The following is an 18466-nucleotide window of genomic DNA, read 5'->3' on the forward strand; positions in this document are numbered from 1 at the left end:
GGCCCATGAGCTAAATTCTCCAGCACCCTCAATTCCTGAACTGGACAGACCTAAGGTGTTTTTATAGCTTTTTCTCTGATGTGTTAGAGCCTCGCTCCTGGGCCACATTTCATAGCTGCTGGCCGGTTTTAACCTGGCCTTAGGCTCCAGAAACAAGAAGGGAAACTTGGCACAGTTTTTTGGGGGCCTTGGCCGAACTGTGAACACATGCGCTGCCTGTCTTGCCAGCATTTTGGACACAGGGCCTAGGCTGTGGGGGAGCTCCCTCCTACTTGAGACGTTACCTGTTGTCATGTGAGGGCAAAAATCACTGACTTTTGGGACCCAAGGACTCACCCGTGTAAGCCAGCCGGGTACCACTCTTCCCCGCCCACCCCCGGAAAGTGGAGTTGTTGACACGGAGATCGTGGGAGGGGAGCTGCAGCAGTGGCCTCTGCCTTCTGGTTCTAACTTCTAACTAGGTTCCCTCCTCTCTGTAGCAAGAAAGGCGTCTGTTTACAAACTTCCACAGGCAGCTGTTCTGTTGGCTCGATAAGTGGGTTGACCTGACCATGGACGACATCCGAAGGATGGAAGAAGAGACGAAGAGACAGCTGGATGAGGTAAGTGGGTGCCTGGAAGAGACTGGGCTCTCCACCCGGTCGATCCCCGAAGGAGACCGTCATGCGGGGCAGTTCACGAGGGCGCCGCCTGCGGCTCTAGGAACGCGTCAGTGTCCACGTGAGTAAGGTCTGGTGCCAGGTGGCATGGAAGGAGAGACAGCGAGCTGAGGCCTTGGCGTACTCGGAGAGACGAATATGGCAGCGTGTGCTGCATGCCAAGTGAGCGCTTGCTGCCGTGGTTCTTTGGAACTGGAGGGGTGGGGGGAGCCGTGCTGGGCTGCAACCTCGAGGGGCCCCTGGGAGAAGGCAGGCTGGTCGGATCCGTGAGTACCACGCACATCCCCCACGGAGGACGGCAGCAGCGCACACACGCAGCTAACTACTGAAGAGGGTGGTCTTGAGCTATATTTAGAGTTTGGAGCCTTGGCTCTTTTGGGGGAAGCGGGGGCCTGGCGTGGATCCAAGGAGCCGGAGGCCTACCACTCGTGCCGCCTCATTTGGGGATGCTTCTCTGCGAGGCTCGCTCTGAGGAGATGGTCAGTAAACAACATTCAAGCACTGACTGTGTGTGAGGCACCATTCCAAGGGCTCTTAAATACGCCATCTCCTGAGATCCTCATGATACCGGTGAGGAGACGCCACTGTTGTTGCCACCCTCAGACGAGGCTCCTAGAGTCCAGCTCGTGATACGGGCAGGGTGATACGAGCAGGGTGAGAGCCATAGCTCCGGATCACTTGGCTGCTTTTCCTCCCTTAGATGCCATTTGGGGCCGTCCTGCCCTCTCGGGGCTAAAAATAAGGCAGGAAGCTCTGTTTCATAACTGCCGTCCATTTCTCCCTCCTTGCCCTGGGTGGGTTGGCGTGGAGCCAGATGTCGGGCAGACATTGCTTTGCCCAGCTTCGCCCAGCTCCCCGGTAGTGCCTCCGGCGAGACCCAGGCCTGGGTGTCCATGGTGCTCCCGCTCCACTGAGCTGGTCTTGGGTGCAGACTGGGCCCAGGCGTTCTTCCTTCCCTAGTTCCTGTTGAAGGCAGATGTTCTGGTTATTCATCCAGCTGCATTTGGCAGGGAAGTGGCAGGATTTTTGACACAATTCCTGATTCTTCTGCTAAGGATCTTCAAGGAAGTGGTAGATTTTTAACCTCCGGGACTATATGAGAGAGAGGCCGGAGTGTTTTGGTCACCCTAGTCCTGACAAAAGAAGGGAAGAAATTACCAAACAAAGGAGCGTGGTGACTTCAGGGTTCAGCCTGGAGCTTCCATCACCCACTGCCTGACAAGGTATACCGGGGCTCATGGAGGCATTTGCGGACAGCCTTTCACTCTTTGGGCAGAATTTGAGTTCTTGGAGCTGGAGGAACTCTCCAGAGGAGCTCCTGGATCTGACTCTGAGATTCAAAGTTTGAGAGTCCTCACCTTTAGGGAGTTCTTTTTTTTAATCCCCACCTCTCTGTGTGTTTCTCCATTCTGTGGAGAATTGTGCCAAAACCTTAGAAGACCGCTATCCTCCAGGCTAACTGCAAAATCAGGAAACCCATTTTAGAACTGGAATTTTAAATAGTTTGTAGTAGAAGAAAAAAGGAAAACCAAGTCTGTGTCGTTGTGGGACATCTTTTGACCTCATCAGCAACTGTACCTCTGGCATACTTGTCTTTTTTCTCTTTTTTTCCCTCCTTCTAAAAATATTTTTATCAAGGTTTTATTTTTATAGTTATATTTATTAAAAAAAAAACTTATTGGGGTATGATTGGCACACAGAAAGCTGCACATATTTAATCTATATATCTTGATGAGTTTCAGATAAGTATACATCTGTGAAACCATCATCACAGTTTTTGCGTGAACAAAAACATCACCTCCAAAAGCATTTTTACAGTTTTCAAACTCAGATGGCGTCCCCGGCTTATGAGGAAGAAGCTGTCCTCCTCTGCCCTGCCCCTGGAGTCCTGCCCCCAAGAAGCAGCCCCTTGCAGTTCTTCGGGGTGTTTCTTTTGTTAATGACCTCCAGTATTTCCAAATAATATGCTTAGGTGCTTAATTCTCAATTTTTCAACTTTAGATATTAATGGTCGACTTTTCCTATGATTTAGTTCCTGTACTCCACCCATCACTCACTCTCTTCTCCCTCCTCCATTATCAGAATTTTGGGTTAATTCATTATTCTGTTTATATTATTATACAACTTTTTTGTTCATTTTCCCATCTGAGCACTTTAGTCTTCTGCTGATTTCCGTTCCTTTCTTGGAAAATTTTTTGTTTTTTAATAATACAGTTTGAAACTAGTATGTTAACGAACTGGAATTTAAATAAACACCTGGGGAAAAAAAAGATAAGAAGTTAGTAATTGCCTCCCTTCCTTTAGTTAGCTTAGTTTTATGTATCTGTGTCATTAAGTTTTGTTTTTGAATCTTTACATGGGTGATCCTGTCTGGTCGTGTGGCGTGTGCCGTGTGATAACGTAGGTAATGTCAGTTCATCCTCACCGATTTTGCTCCCCCCTCAACAGACACTCTGATCTCAAGATCTCCTCAGTTCTGGAAAATGTGTTTGTATATCTATTTCATAATTTTTTCCCCTCTGTTTCCTTTATTCTTTTTTCTGGAATTTTTATTAGGAGTCAGAAATCAGACTTAATGAAGTGACCTCATTTTCTTATGTTTTCTCTCCTTTTTTATCTGCCTTCTGAAGATATTTTCCAATGTTTGCTTCTCTCTCATCTATTGATTTTAAAAACATTTTCAAGCATTTCTTGCACCGTGTTCTTTTTCTTCAGTACTTTTTCTGTTTTTCTCTGTGCGTTATCTTCCTTTTCTGAGGCTTTGGCTTTTTGTTTTTGTGTTTGGTTTTTGAGGTTTCTCTGCCCCTCGTGTGTTCTTTGTTTCCCCTGAGCACCCTTCTCCTGTTGGACTCCGTGATTCGCCTTAGTGGCTTTCCTTAAATGACTAGCGGTCCTTGGCCATTCATTCACATCTAAGAGTGAGCATGCCATGGGATTGCTTGAACTTAACCCCCTGGTTAAGGGTTCCCCCCCCACCCCCCCGCACTTGCTGAGCCCTTCACTGATGCTATGATGTGACAGGAAGGGGGGTGATTGCTTGGATGTGAGAACTCAGGGAGGGAATACCAGGGCCAACCTGGGTTTTTTTTATTCTCACTTTCAAACAAGTCACCCATTTTCAACCCTGGCTGCACACCCACCCTCTAAGGTACCTGGTGCTTCCGGTTCCTGAGCCTCTGGAGAACTTGCAGCACAAGTGGGTCTGTTCCTCCTCAGCTCCCCTCCTCACAGGTACTTAGTGCCAGTCCTGCTGCTCTGCGAATTAGTCACTACTCGTCCATCCATGTTTCATCTTCCAGAATGGTGTTGCCATCTCTTCTCTGCTGTTGGCACCTGTGTTTTTGTTGTCTTCATGGTTTTATATCTTTTGCTTATTCTTTTACTGTCATCGTAGTGGGGTTTGGGGGAGGAATAGTGATAGATGCATGTTTACAACCTGCCATGGTTAACTGTAAATTTGCAAGAGGAATTATGACCCTTGCTCTCTGAATAATGCATAGCAGTCTAACGTGGGTGGATTTTCTCGGTGAATTATGAGGGGTCACTGTAAGGCCACAGTCACCACTACTGTAACTCTGGTCCCAATGGGAGGGTGGACTTACCATTCTTGGGTGAGGTTCAAGGGTTTGAGAAACAAGGGATCAAGAGATCAGTCCTTTGCCCTAAAAAGAAACATGTCAGGATATGTGTGCCTGTAGGAGAGCAGTGTCTGTCTGTCTTCCTCCCTCCTTTCCTCTTTCCCTCCCTTCTTCCCTCTCTTTTTCTCCCTCTCCCTTGCTCTTGCTCTCTTAAGAGACTCATAGTCTTGAGGGGCACCTGGGTGGCTCAGTCGGTTGAGCGTCCGACTTCGGCTCAGGTCATGATCTCACAGTCTGTGAGTTCGAGCCCCGCATTGGGCTCTGTGCTGATGGCTCAGAGCCTGGAGCCTGCTTCCGATTCTGTGTCTCCCTCTCTCTCTGCCCCTTCCCTGCTCATGCTCTGTCTCTCTCTGTCTCAAAAATAAATAAAAACACTAAGAAAAAAAAAATTTTTTTTAAAAGAGACTCATAATCTTGAAACTGAAAGAAAGCTCCTTAAAGCTCACTTAGTCCAATTGCATGTCCAATGCTTGAGTCCTCTCTGCAGCTTCCCCACCAGCCTGTGCTTGATTGCTTCCTATAATGGGGAACTCACTATCTCTTGAACGTGGTGGTAATAAAAAATATTTTCATTACTAATAGCTAATATTTTGTTGAGGTCTTACTGTACGCCTGGCGTGTGTGGTCAGCATTTTCCGTGAATTGCGTTATCAAATCCTCATGTCATCCTGTGCCATAGTATTTTCATCTTATAGGTAGAACAACTGAGGCTCAAAGAAGTTGAGGATACCTTCTAGTTCAGTATACAAGTGCCGCCTGGGCCTTTGGCCAATGACTCTGTAGATAATGCACCTGGGAGAAGGGAACTCATTTTAAAACTTTTAAGAAAACTTGTTTCCTGATGTGCTGGACTCTAGAACATTTGCTGAAAAACAGCAAAGATACTGTTGTGTCAGAGTGCATGAGTAAGATTCTGTAGCATTTTCTTTCCCAGCCTTCCTTTGTGGGGGTTCCTTCTAAGTCCCTGTGGGCTCCATGATTCCTCTGGTCCCTCCATAGCTCATCCCTTTGTGATGGAGCCAAGAGGCCGCATGACCCTCTTGCTCCGCAGGTCCACTTTGGGGGCTGTCTCTGAACCTCCTTGCAGTCATTCCCCCTGTCCCTGTGCTTACCTGTGAATGTGCCTTTCCCTTTCTCGTCTCCTGACTCTTGATGCAAAGGTCCCTTGCTCCATCCTTTGGCTTTCTGGCAGATGATTGCTGGTTCACCATCATTTTTAGATTTTTAAGTCTTAAACTCTGAACTGGTTCCCCTGAGACTATATAAGTGTCCCTGTGCAGTGAAATGCCTACTATACCCCAAAGTTTCCAGTTTGTGATTATGGTAGACAGAAGTTTAGAGGGTTAAGCTGATCAACAGAAACCATTCAGAGCCTGGCTTACCCGCTGGGCCACGGGACAGAGGGGTATGAGATTCCAGTAGCATTGGCACAGGGCAGCGCTAGCTCCGGCTCTTGAGGCTGCGGGATCCCTGCAGGTGGAGAACCATGTTGGCCCGTGGACTCTTAATTCCCTCTCATCTGCCCAACAGTGAGTGACCCCAGGGCAGACCGCCTGGAACTTTGGAACATCTTGAAATATGGAAGTAGATTTATTTACGTTCTTTTTATTTATTTATTTGTTCATCAGTCATTCACTTATTAATGTTTGTTTATTTTTGAGAGAGAGCAAGAGGCAGAGTGCGAGCAGGGGTGGGGCAGAGAGAGAGGGAGACACGGAATCCCAAGCAGGCTCCAGGCTCCAAGCTGTCAGCACAGACCCTGACGCGGGGCTCGAACTCACAAACTGTGGGATCATGTGACCTGAGCCAAGGTCGGAGGCTTAACCAACTGAGCTACCCAGGCAGGCGCCTCTTTCTTTTCTTTTCAAATACAGTCTCATTTTTCAGTATTAGGGTAACATATAAACATTAAACATTTTTTTGGAAAATAGTGAAAAGTAGAAAGAAAAAAAATGACTTGTACTCTACTTAAAGATAACCTCCAAAACATGTGAAGTCTTTCTACACACTTTTTTTAAAAAAAATTTTAATGTTTATTTTTGAGAGAGAGACACAGAGCATGAACAAGAGGAAGGGCAGAGAGAGAGGGAGACACAGAATCTGAAGCAGGCCCCAGGCTCCAAGCTGTCAGCACAGAGCCCGATGCAGGGCTTGAACTCACGAGAACCGTGAGATCATGACCTAGGCCAAAGTTGGATGCTTAACTGACTGAGCCACCCAGGTGCCCCTTTCTACACACTTTTACTTAGTTATGATCATAGGACATAGGCCAAATGGATAGCCTACTTTTTTCTCTGAACATTATAACAAATATGTAACATTATAACAAATGTTAACATTTTCCACCAAGAGTTTCTTCACATACAGGGTTCTGACGGCAGCATACACATTGCTCTGTGATCGGTCATTGCCCTGCATTGGGTTTTCCTTCATGTTCTCAGGTTCTCACTGTTATCAATAATGCTGGGATGAAAATCTCTGTGCATGCAGTGTTTTGGATTATTTGGATTTGGATTATGATTATTTCCTTAGAATAAATTCCTACCAATGGAATTAGAGAATTTAAGACTCTTGTTATTTATTACCAAATTTCTTTTCTGAAGGGCTTTCTTTTTTTTTTTAATTTAATTTTCTTTTCAGTTTTATTTATTTAAGTAATCTCTGCACCCACCATGGAGCTTGAGCTCATGACCTGGAGATCACGCGCCCCTCTGATTGAGTCAGCCAGGAACCCCTGCAAAGGGCTTTCTAAAGAGGTTCTAGAAACAATTTGCATGTGCCTCATGTTTGTGTTCCTTCAGGAATGCTTCGTCTCTGGTTGCTTTTCAGGGTCTTAAACTGATTTTTTTTTTTTTTTTTACTAGCTTTATTTCTTATTGAACTTTTTATTTTGAAATGATTATAAGATTCACATGTAGGGGCGCCTGGATGGCTCAGTCGGTTAAGCGTCCAGCTTCGGCTCAGGTCATGATCTCACAGCTTGTGAGTTCGAGCCCTGCATCGGGCTCTGTGCTGACAGCTTGGAGCCTGGAGCCTCTTCAGATTCTGTGTCTTTCTCTCTCTCTCTGCCCCTCCCCTGCTCACACTCTGTCTCTCTCTGCCTCTCAAAAATAAATAAACATTAAAAAAAATTAAATAAAAAAAGATTCACATGCAGTTATAAGAAATAATACAGAGTGGGGTGCCTGGGTGGCTTAGTCAGTTAAGCGTACAACTCAATTTTGGCTCACATCGTGACCTCACAGTTTATGAGTTCAATCCCCACCTCCGGCTGTATGCTGACAGAGTGGAGCCTGCTCGGGATTCTGTCTCCTTCTCTCTCTGCCACGTTCATGCATGCTCTCTCTCCCTCTCTCTAAAATAAATAAACTTAAAAAAAAAAAAGAATGCAAAGAGATCCATTTCTCCCAACGGCAATGTGTTGCAAAACTATAGTAGAGTATCACAACCAGGATATTGACATTGATACTTTCACTAGTTTTTTTTTAATCAAAGGAGTATTTCATACTTAATAGTAAAAATTTTCAAAAGATATACAAAATAGGGACACCTGCCTGGCTTATTTGGTAGAGCATGTGACTCTTGATTTCATGGTTGTAAGTTTAAGCCCCATGTTAAGTGTAGAGATTAAAAATAAAATCTTTTTTTTTTTAATGTTTGTTTATTTTTGAGAGACAGAGAGACAGAACATGAGTGGGAGAAGGGCAGAGAGAGAGGGAGACACAGAATCCGAAGCAGGCTCCAGGCTCTGAGCTGTCAGCACAGAGCCCAACGCAGGGCTTGAACCCACGAACTGTGAGATCATGACCTGAGCTGAAGTCAGAGGCTTAACCGACTGAGCCACCCAGGGGCCCCAAAAATAAAATCTTAAAAATATATGAATATGGAAAAATACAAAATTGAAGTCCAAATAAATAAATAAAATAAATAGATGAATAAAAGTTCCTTTCTTCCAATCCCTGGCCTTATTCCCTAGAGAAAATCACTGTTAAAAACAAACCAAGGGGGGTGCCTGGGTGGCTCAGTCGTTTGGGCGTCCGACTTCAGCTCAGGTCATGATCTCACAGTCTGTGAATTAGACCCCATGTCGGGCTCTGTGCTGACAGCTCAGAGCCTGGAGCCTGCTTCAGATTCTGTGACTTCTTCTCTCTCTGCCCCTCCCCTGCTCATGCTCTGTCTCTCTCTCTTTCTCAAAAATAAATAAAAATAATAAAAAAACAAATAGGGGAGGGGTCAGCAGCTCAGGTCATGATCTTGCACTCCGTGAGTTTGAGCCCCACGTCGGGATCTGTGCTGACAGCTCAGAGCCTGGAGTCTGCTTCGGATTCTGTCTCCCTCTCTGTCCCTCCCCCGCTCATGCTCTGTCTCTCTCTCTCTCTCTCTGTCAAAAATAAACATTAAAATAAAAATTAAAAAACAAACAAACCAGGGGATGCCTAGTCCAACTGACATGGCTCAGTCGGATGAGCATCCGACTCCTGATTTCTGTTCAGGTCATGATCGACCCCAGGGTCTTGGGACTGAGCCCTGTATCAGGCTCTGCACTCAGCGTGGAACCTGCTTAAGATTCTTTCTCTCCTTCCGCCCCTCTCCCTTGCTTGCGCACATGTGCATGCACACACGTTCTCTCTTTTTCTCAAACAAAACAAAACAAACCAGGATTGGAGTTTGTATTTTCATATTCCTGGACTATATGCATCTAAATAGCCAGCCTTTGGTAGCTTGATCGGAAGAACAAACATCAGATAAAACCTCTCAGTGTTATACAGGCCCCAAGAAACAGGAAATAAGCATTCTTAGAGCATTTCATTAGAAGAATGAAATAATGCATTTTTATTTCAGTGGCACCCCCTGAGGTGACCTTGTCTCTGAGAGTAAGGGAAGCTATCATGGTCTCTGATAGGAAGTTGCATCCTAAGCCATAGGAAACAGGACCTGGCTTTAGTAAATTAAAGCAAGGCAATAAACTCTGAGGGTATACATGGATCTAGTTGGGGCCCAAGGAGCTTTGCTCCCCTGGTACTAAATCTTAGCCTCTCTCAAATCGAAAATTTATGTGAATGGTCATTAGTGAGCAAACAGTTAATGAATTCTTTTTTGTGTTTTTAAACAAATTTATTTTGAGCTGAGATATGGAAACAACCTAAGTGTCCATCAATAGATGAATGGCTAAAGAAGATGTGGGGTGTGTGTGTGTGTGTAAATAAAATGGATGGCATACGACTCAGCCATAAAAGGGAATGAAATCTTGCATTGTGACAACATGGATGGACCCTAAAGGGTATTACACTAAGTGAAATAAGTCAGACAGAAAAAGACAAATACCATATAATCTCACTGATGGCTGGAATCTAAAGAACAAAACAAATGAACAAACAAGAGAAACAGAGCCTCAAATATAGAGAACAAACTAGTCGTTCCCAGAGGGGAGGGTGGATTGGGAGGTGGGTGAAACAGTTATAAAATAAGGTCACGGGGAGCCTGGGTGGCTCATTCAGTTAAGCGTCTGACTCTTGATTTCAGCTCGGGTCATGATCTCATAATTTGTGAGTTTGAGCTTCACGTTGGGCTCTGTGCTGACAATGCAGAGCCTGCTTGGGATTCTCCCCCCCCCACCCCTCTCTCTCTCTCTCTCTCTCTCTCTCTCTCTCTCTCTCTCTGCGCCCCTCCCCTGCTCACACTTAAACGAACTTAAAAAAAAAAAAAAAAGTCACAGGATGAAAAATACAGCACAGGTAATACAGTCAATAGTAGTGGAATAATTTTGTATGTGACCAATGGCGACTACACTCACATGGTGAACATTTCCTAATGTATCTAATTGTCGAATCACTGTGTTGTACACAGAAACTAACATAATATTGTACATCAGCTATACTTTAATTTTTTTTTTTTTTTTTTAATTTATTTTGACGGGCACCTGGGTGGCTCAGTTGGTTGAGTGGCCAACTCTTGATTTTGGCTCAGGTCATGATCCCAGGGTCATGGGATAGAGCCCTGTCCACACTGAGTGTGGAGCCTGCTTAAGATTCTCTCTCTCCCCCTGCCCATCTTCCCTACATGCATGTGATCTCTCTCTCTAAAATTAAAAAAAAATAAAGTTAAAAATTAGTTTGAAAGAGTTTCAAACTTAGAGAAAATGACAAGAAAAACACAAAGAACTCTTGTATGCCCCCTTACACAGAGACCTCATTCCTTTTAAGTTTTTTTTTTTTTTTTAAGTTTATTTCTTTCTTTGAGAGAGAGAAAGCGCTGGGGAGGGGCAGAGAGGGGGGGGAGAGAGAGAATCCCAAGCAGCTCTGCATCGACAGAGGGCTCAGCCCCAGGAACTGCAAGATCATGATCCCAGCTGAGATGAAAAGTTGGACATTTAACTGACTGAGCTACCCAGGCACCCCTATTTATTTATCTGAGAGAGAGAGAGAGAGAGAGAGAGAGAGAGAGAGAGAGAGAGAGCAGTGGAGGGGCAGAGAGAGAGGGAGAGAATCCCAACACAGTGCTCAATCTCACACACTGTGAGATCATGACCTGAGCCAAAATGAAGAGTCGGATGCTTAACTGACTGAGCCACCCAGGCTCCCCAGAGACTTCTGTCCTCTCGAGCGGATACAGCCCAGTGTCACACACTGTACCCTTCTAGTCTCTGTCACTCTGATGCAATTCCTCAGTTTTCCTGGACTTCCGTGACCCTGACATTTTTGAAGGTTATAGGCATAGGGAAATCATCATGTAAAATGTCTTTCAGTTTGGGTTTATGCAATGATTCTGCAGGATTAGATCCAGTTTATATATTTTAGGCCAGAATGTCACAGATTTGGTGTCCTTTCATTGCATTGTAGCTGTCTTTCTGTCCACTTACTGCTCAGGTTACCTCTGTCCACTCAAAGCACAAGGCATCAGGGGTTTGTCTTTTTCTTTCCATGACACAGCCCTGGGACCATGTCTCTAAGGAGCCCTGGTTCCTTTTAGTGAAGGGTCCTGTGTGTGCTCGTTACTGCTGGGCTGTTGCTGCCCCCAGGCCTTCTCATAGGACAGACCTGAGGAACTTTCACATCTTTAGTTATTTCCATATCTGTCTTAACGTGTATGTTCACACAAATACTTCCAATTCCAGCCTAATACTACAAGGTAAACTTTTTCTCTTTTTAAAAACATAACAGTGGGGCGTCTGAGTGGCTCAGTCGGTTAAGCATCTGACTTCGGCTCAGGTCATGATCTCACGGTTCGTGAGTTCGAGCCCCGCGTTGGGCTCTGGGCTGACAGCTCGGAGCCTGGAGCCCGCTTCAGATTCTGTGTCTCCCTCTGTCTGCCCCTCCGCTGCTTGCACTCTGTCTCTTGCATTGTCTCAAAAATAAATAAACATTAAAAAAATTTTTTAAACAGTGCCTTTATCCTTAACAGATTTCTATCATGTTGGAAAATCTTGAATTTGTTAAACTCCAATAAAGTAATATATTAACAGGCATTAATTGATAGAGATAACTGAAGTTACAGAAGCAATAAAAATCAAAAGTCATCATTTGTGAAAGTGAGTTTAGAGCAAATCGACAGGGGCTAGGCACTCAGGTGGAGGTAGGAATAAGCACATACTGGCTTCGTGTCAGAAAACGGATCTTCCTGTTTGGCACAGAGGATCTTTGCTAGGGATGGTAAGTGAGGCATGTAAGACTGACTGATTTGATGACTCACTTACTGTCTGTCTCCTGTAGGTTCTGACTTATCAGGTCTTGGGTCCAAGAATCTACAACAAGCAGTCTGGGCAATTCTTTTGCTCAAGTAGGAAACTCTGGCCCGAAAGACCAAGCTGAGCCATTTGATGTAATTCCAGTAAAAGTTGTCAACAGGGAATGAATATCGGAACCTCCAGGAGAATTTTTTTTTTTTTTTTTTTAACTATGTCCAGGTTCCACATGGATTCACTGAGTGTAATAATTGGGGGAAAGCAGGGAGTGTGAAAAATGGACACGAGTTCCAAATGTGGCGGGAAGAGTATTTTGAAAATATGTCCTAGTGGAGAACTGCTGCTTCTGAGGTAGAGTCTCTGCAGACGTGGCAGTGTTAAAGTTTTAGCGAACGAAACAGAACTCTGAGGAGGAAGCGTAGAAGTCCAGTTTCCTCGGAGCTTGTGGGCACCCCCCACCCCCCCTTTGCTGCAGGGTGCTGCAGAGATCCCAGGTGGGGTGGACTGAGCGCATACTCGGGGCCAGCACTCTACCGCGCCAAGTACTCTGCATGAATACCTTTACTTCATTTTCTACAACCCCACGACGTAGTCGCTTTTATTATCTTCATTTTATTATCACAGACACTGAGGCTTAGAGTGCCGTGAGGTAACTTGTTCAGGGTCACATGTGGTGATGGCGCCAGCATACAATCCAGGCAGTTTGACTCCAGAGGCCCATTCTCTGAGGTGCTCACAATTTGTTGAATGAATAAAGAATGAGAGTTGAGCAGAAAACTCATGGATAGTGAAGAAATACCTGATGGGAAGTTAAAATACGCGTGTGTTGTAGGCATGCTGCAAATAGGGTGGAACTTGCAAGTTGGAAAGGATTTGAGAGAGATCACCTCCGCGGTCTCCCCACGAGAAGTTGTGTCCACTTCTGCTTGGAAGGTGCAGCTGACAGGGGCCACTCAGGGCTTGCAGAGAAGACCCCATCCTGTTTTCCGGCAGCCTCACACTTCTGCTGAGATCTACCCCCCCCTGCACTTTCAAGCCCTGCCTTCTCGTGCCACGCTCTGCCCATCTGACCGATGGCGCGGAGCCTCTCAGCAGAGCCCAGGAAAGGGAATTGCCCTTCCCTTCACCTGCCCCCTCCAGGGAGCCACAGGACTTGCCACCTCGCTTCCTGCCGGTCTCTACTTAATGTCACTTGTCAGAGACCTTCCACAACCCGCTTCTCCAGGGTCATGCTCCATCCAAACAGCCCTTGGCCCCACGTGACATATTGGTTTGTTCTCCCTCACTTTGCCCCAGGATGTAAGCACCGGGAGGAGAGACTTGGTCTCTCCCTGGTTCACTGTTGAATCCTCAGGCCTGAAGCAGTTTTGTGCAGTTTCTAGCACAAAGGAGTTGCTTCATAGATATTTGTTGAATGAATGAATGAAGAAAGAGAGGAGCTTAAGAGCTATACCCCAGCAGTGGGATGCAGGGCGAGGAACAGAAATCCTGGACAGTGGGACCAGTGACACGGAGCTATCCATGGTAGGGCTTTGGCCGTAGGTATGCAGAATTCTCTTCTTCTGATTAGCTTTGTGAACAAAAAATGCTCCACCCTCTTCATTGGCAGGACTGAAGAGAAGGCGGAATGTATTTGTGTTGGAGTTCCATCAGCAGCAAGAGCCTTCAGTTTTTCCTGTTTTTTTCTGTTCCAGATGAGACAAAAGGACCCAGTGAAAGGAATGACCGCAGATGACTAAAGCCACCCCTCCCCCTTCTGCACTGTATGTACCAAATACCCTCCCTTTGCATGTCATAGACGTGAAAGCCAGTTTGGGTCCTCGGGGCCTCAGCAGCTCGCTGTGGCGTCAGGAAGCACGCTTCGTTCATCATCCTGCCCTCCACTGATAACGATGGCTGCCATGCTAAACAGCTCTCAGCCCTCCACTGAAAGATCCTGTGACTATTAGGACATTTCAGGGATATGTGATTTTATAATGAACGGCCCAGACAGACACATGGACCTGGGGGTGAGGAGTGAGGCTGTGTTGGTAGATACACATTTGAAGCTTATCTGCAACTAATTCCTCTCCCTGTCATAACTAGAGCCGTGTCAAGTTGCAGCTGGCATTCCGGGGTGCTCCCTATGCCCCTGAGCTCGTTCCTAGCTCCCAGGCCGGCATTACCTGCCCCACCCTTGGAAAATCTGCAGGCCAGACAGCTTTTCCTAGGGTCCATCATTGTGTCTGGGGCATCGTTTCCTTGTTCTTTAGGCCTCCTGATCCCATACTAAGTAGCTGTCCTCATAAGAGGCAGCATCTTTCAGATGCTTGGAGAGTATTTCTGCCCAGGTCATAGGACCAGAATGAGATGTTCCTTGTTTCATGCTGTCACTCTTGCCCAAGCCCTGTCCTTCTCTTAGCCCCCAGGGCCCTACATACCTCCACAGACTCCTGGTATTCCAGCAGCTCAGAGCCAGCTTGGTCATGGCATTGAAAACCTGGCCCTGCTTCCCATCAGGCTCTGAGAGAAAATTATTTTATCAAATAAAATCTGGTTGTCCTCTACCACTAAGGAGCTGAGGAGGCCTGGGGTCTTAGCAGTAGCGTGGACCTCAGCTTGCTCTCCCTGCCTCATGTGCTTGAGAACTTCTGAGAGATAAAACAGTAAGATCAAGCAGATTGGTGCAATGCCAGCTGCTTGGGCCTTAGTTTCCTCCCCTGACCCCAACCCCCAACCGGCATCTTTCCTCCTTTTGAAATTGCCCCATCAATGATGATTTACAGTGTGCTTCTATTTTCCTCTGTTGCTTCCTTAATAATTGTATTTCTTTTCTAGTTTTGCAAGACAGTGGTCAACAGGAAGGCCCAGCAGCTCCACCCTCCCGAGTGACAGGCCATCTTCGGACGCAGCCTTTCTGTGCCCATTCTTCAGGCAACTTTCGATCCCTTACTGTAGCTAATTCTAGATGCCCTTCAATATTGTGAACAAATAGACCGTCTGGTATTATGAAGCCCGCGTGTACGGGAGCCTGCTCCTCTGAGATACATGGCCTGTAGGTTGCTGTGTTTACAGCTCCTCCCTCTCCAGCCATTGTGTTCTCAGCCCATTTCTGTGTGCCCCTCCCTTTATTTCCAAGTGACATTTTTAGTCTTTCAAAATAGCTGCCTTTTGTGATGTGGTGATTTAAATGATTTAAGTTTGTTTGTTTTCAACCTTGGGATAAACTGAGGTATTTCGCTTCCTGGGCAGATCTTTGCAAATTTGAGTGCTCACCTGGGGAGAGGAGATGAGTTGGAAATACAGTTTTTTCCTCCATTTCCACCGAACAGCAGTCTGGCTTCCTAACTGTGATCTCTGCTCTCAGTAACCCATTGTTCATGTGCTGTAAGCACCGAGGAGGAAGTACCCAGGGCCCAGCCAGTCTGTTTTAAAAATTCAACAAATTCAGATAACCTCTGCCCCAGGCATCGCATCTCTGGTCACTAGTCTTAGAAACACCTATGGCTTCTCGGCCCTCCTGTTGCCCACTCTGTCTGAACCTCACAGAGCCCATGATACGCCCGGGTCAACTCTCCACCTGGAGGGACCTGTCCAGTGTGGCCCTTAGAACTGAGTCTGCCCTGTATGTACTAATTAGTGTGCCCACCCCCCTGAGGAGCTCTGTATGTCCATGCTCCTCTTCCCTTTTGGGCTGGTGCTGCCACTCAGCAATAATCCTCTTTTCTCTGTGCTTTCTCACATTCCTGCCCTGTCTTTGAGGCTGGCCAGGACAGAAGGGTCCTGATCTTTTCTTGCTGCACAAAACGAGCATGCAAAAAGCTTTTCCCCAGAAGAACATGTTCCCTCTTGTCTCCAGCTACCGGAAAGGAATTTGGGGATCAAGGACTCAGCTCATCCCACCCCCATGCTGAGTTCTGTCCTGGACAATCAAAAGCAAGTAGTGATCGTGGTATAGAACTCTACCATAGTAGGCCAGTGAAAAAGTCGACTCCAAGGGAGGTAGAAGCTGCTGAGTGCTTCATGGTTTTGTACGACTTGGCAGAACCCAAGCATGCCTTCCCGGTGGGAGAATCCGAGATAGCTGTGGTGTCATCTGACATCTCCCAAGCCTTGTGAGGTATGTTGTTAGCCAAGCGTGTTGTGATCCAAGCCCATGCCAGCCTGGGTGGGGTGGCTGATTAAGAGACCAAATCTGTGTTGGGGGAGCAAGAAGTAGGATGGGATCATTTATCCTTATGTTCTTGTCAGTTTGTTTTGCCTTACTCATTTCCAAGTGCAATAAGGGAATGTTTCACAGGATTGCACCTGTGACATCCTGACGGATGCTTCCCTGTGGCCCTGTTGGGGCAACAGTGGATGGACTCAGACCCCTCAGTGTGGTTGTCTCCCACCTTCATTGAGGCCTCTTTGGGACCAGGAAATGTCCTGTTACACCTTCCTTTCAGTCTCCTCACCTTGTGGGGTCTACAGTAATGGATCTGGGGCAGTTCAGTTGGTTATTAGGATCCCAACTGCTGGTAGCTTCCCTTTGACTGGGAAAGTGAAGCATTACTACTGGAGAAAAATGTTAATGTTTTCCTTCAAGCTCTGTATTAGCTATAATTCTATTTGTGCTTAACGTTTTCCCTTCTTCATTCATCATCTAAGTCCAGATGTGGGTCATCCTGGGAGAAACGAACCATGATGTTCTCAGCAGACAGGTAGTTTGAGGGTCAGCAGATGTTAGTCTCCTTGCTTCAGCTCTTCTCTTAAGATCCACACATACCACTCCCAACTCCGTGGAGTTGGGGGCTTGCTCTTTATCTGGCTTTTCTCTGGCTCCTCCCACCTCCACCTGTTGCCCCAGTTTGAAAGCATCCACATGAGCTGAGCTAGAATTTCCTGAGGTCAGCTGGATCTGGGGCTCCAACCCACAGAAACATAAGGAGGGGTGTCCCTGGTCTATTCTATCCCCACGGATAGTGTTGCTGCTGGGCAACAGTGTTGGCTTTTAAGTATCCCCCTTACCCTCTCACCCACCCCCCAAACTGACTAGCACCAAGAGGGGCTTCTGATGCAAGGCTCAGCTCCAGGGATAGTACCTGAGGGTGTGCCGTGCCCCTGCAGACTAGCTGCTTCCATTAGATTTCCAGGGTCATAGTCCCAGTTTGAAGCAGCAGTGCGTCTGTTAAGGGGGGATGCCGGGCTCTGGCCTTCTCGTCGAGAGAGGTCAGGGACGGGGTCAGTATTGTGGGCATGTGTATATCTTCCCAAGTCCTCTTATAGTCCCTGCTGGGACTCCCTGACTTATTTCGGTTGGTTCCTAGTGCTACTTCTTTTACAAAATACACTTTGTAGAACTGATTAGATTACCTTGTTTATTTAATGTGAGTTTGTGCCTTTTTGTCTCAATCTTCCGAAACAGGTATACTGGGGGGGAGAAAAGCAGTCTAATAAAATCCTAGACAGAGATTTCTGGAGTCCAGCTTATTGGTGATGTCCTTATGTCCATTTTACAACTTAGATATGCTCCAACTTCTGCTAATGTCCTCCATTTTACCAGGATTAGAAAAAAATACAAGATATCTCCAAAATTTTTTGCAGGCCAATTTCTGTAAATTAAAACATCCCCTCGTCATTGTACTTACACAGACATCACGTATTTGAAAGGAATTCTGCCACTTTATATTGGTAGTATTTCCTTTTTGCTTTGGTCTCTCCTCTTCACATCTCCCTCTTTTTAACCATCCTACCCATCAAAACATTTATTTAAAAAAAAAAAAAAAAAAGTTCCAGGTCTGTGAACCTCCTAAAACTTGTTTGTGAAATTGTGCATTCTTCTGGGGAGTCATGGTTCTCATAGGATCCTCAAAGGAATCCCATGCACCGTCCTCCCCACTGCCAAACAAGATTAAGAGCCAGTTATCTGAAGAAAATCTGTGTTAATCTTTGGCAAAATAATCTTCATCTGATATTCATCAAATATAGGGAGTGGTTTTTGATTCTTTGGTGGCTAATTTTTTTTTTTTTAAGAGTCCAGGAACCTCCAGCGTCTAACGTGTAATAAATAACCTAATGAGTTTGAAAAGCGAGAAGCACTTTAAAGTGGGAGTGGAGAGGAACGAAGGAGGAGCTCAATGACCAACATGAAAGCGTTTACCTGTAGATGAGGGGCAGAGAGACTGGTTTACAGGCACGACAGTGGCTGGGCTGCCACCCCACCCTCAACCTTCGCCCTTTGGGTCTCTGGGCATTGGGGAGGTGGAGGGGCACAGCGCAGAGGTCAGAGACCCCATTTCCAACGATAGGGAGACGCGCCGGCTCGAGGATGCCGGTGCGGGCCTCGCAGCAGCTTCCGCCGGAAGACAGCCCCTCCCGGCCGGCCTCGCGCGGGGCACCCTGGGAGCCACGGGGTGGGCGGTGACAGATGCTCGGCGTGCTGGGCGGGGCATCGTTGCGTCGGGTTCTGACGACACAGAGACGTGCCTGTCTTACGGCCCGGATCCCCTAAGCCTCTCTCCTCGCAG

At 46.4% G+C, this 18466-nt stretch overlaps 1 protein-coding gene and 1 long non-coding RNA gene across 2 annotated transcripts in view; one reads left to right on the forward strand and one right to left on the reverse strand.

Annotated features, from left to right (window-relative positions):
- Positions 1 to 17411, forward strand: part of PITPNA (phosphatidylinositol transfer protein alpha) — a 40994-nt gene extending 23583 nt beyond the window's left edge. The window contains exons 10-12 of the mRNA XM_019429630.2: positions 480 to 602; positions 13673 to 13741; positions 14796 to 17411. Of these exons, the coding sequence (XP_019285175.1) occupies positions 480 to 602; positions 13673 to 13717 (168 nt within the window). The 3' untranslated portion in view covers positions 13718 to 13741; positions 14796 to 17411. The remainder of the gene's footprint in view (positions 1 to 479; positions 603 to 13672; positions 13742 to 14795) is intronic.
- On the reverse strand, positions 17304 to 18327 carry LOC109255158 (uncharacterized). The gene is made up of 2 exons (XR_002075102.2): positions 18100 to 18327; positions 17304 to 17551 (listed from the first exon to the last, which is right to left on the reverse strand). It is a non-coding gene; the product is annotated as an uncharacterized LOC109255158 (long non-coding RNA).
- Between the last annotated feature and the right edge of the window lie 139 nt (positions 18328 to 18466).

Source organism: Panthera pardus, unplaced genomic scaffold, assembly GCF_024362965.1.
Source record: "Panthera pardus isolate Hobbes unplaced genomic scaffold, ASM2436296v1 HiC_scaffold_3, whole genome shotgun sequence".
Lineage (NCBI taxonomy): Eukaryota > Metazoa > Chordata > Mammalia > Carnivora > Felidae > Panthera > Panthera pardus.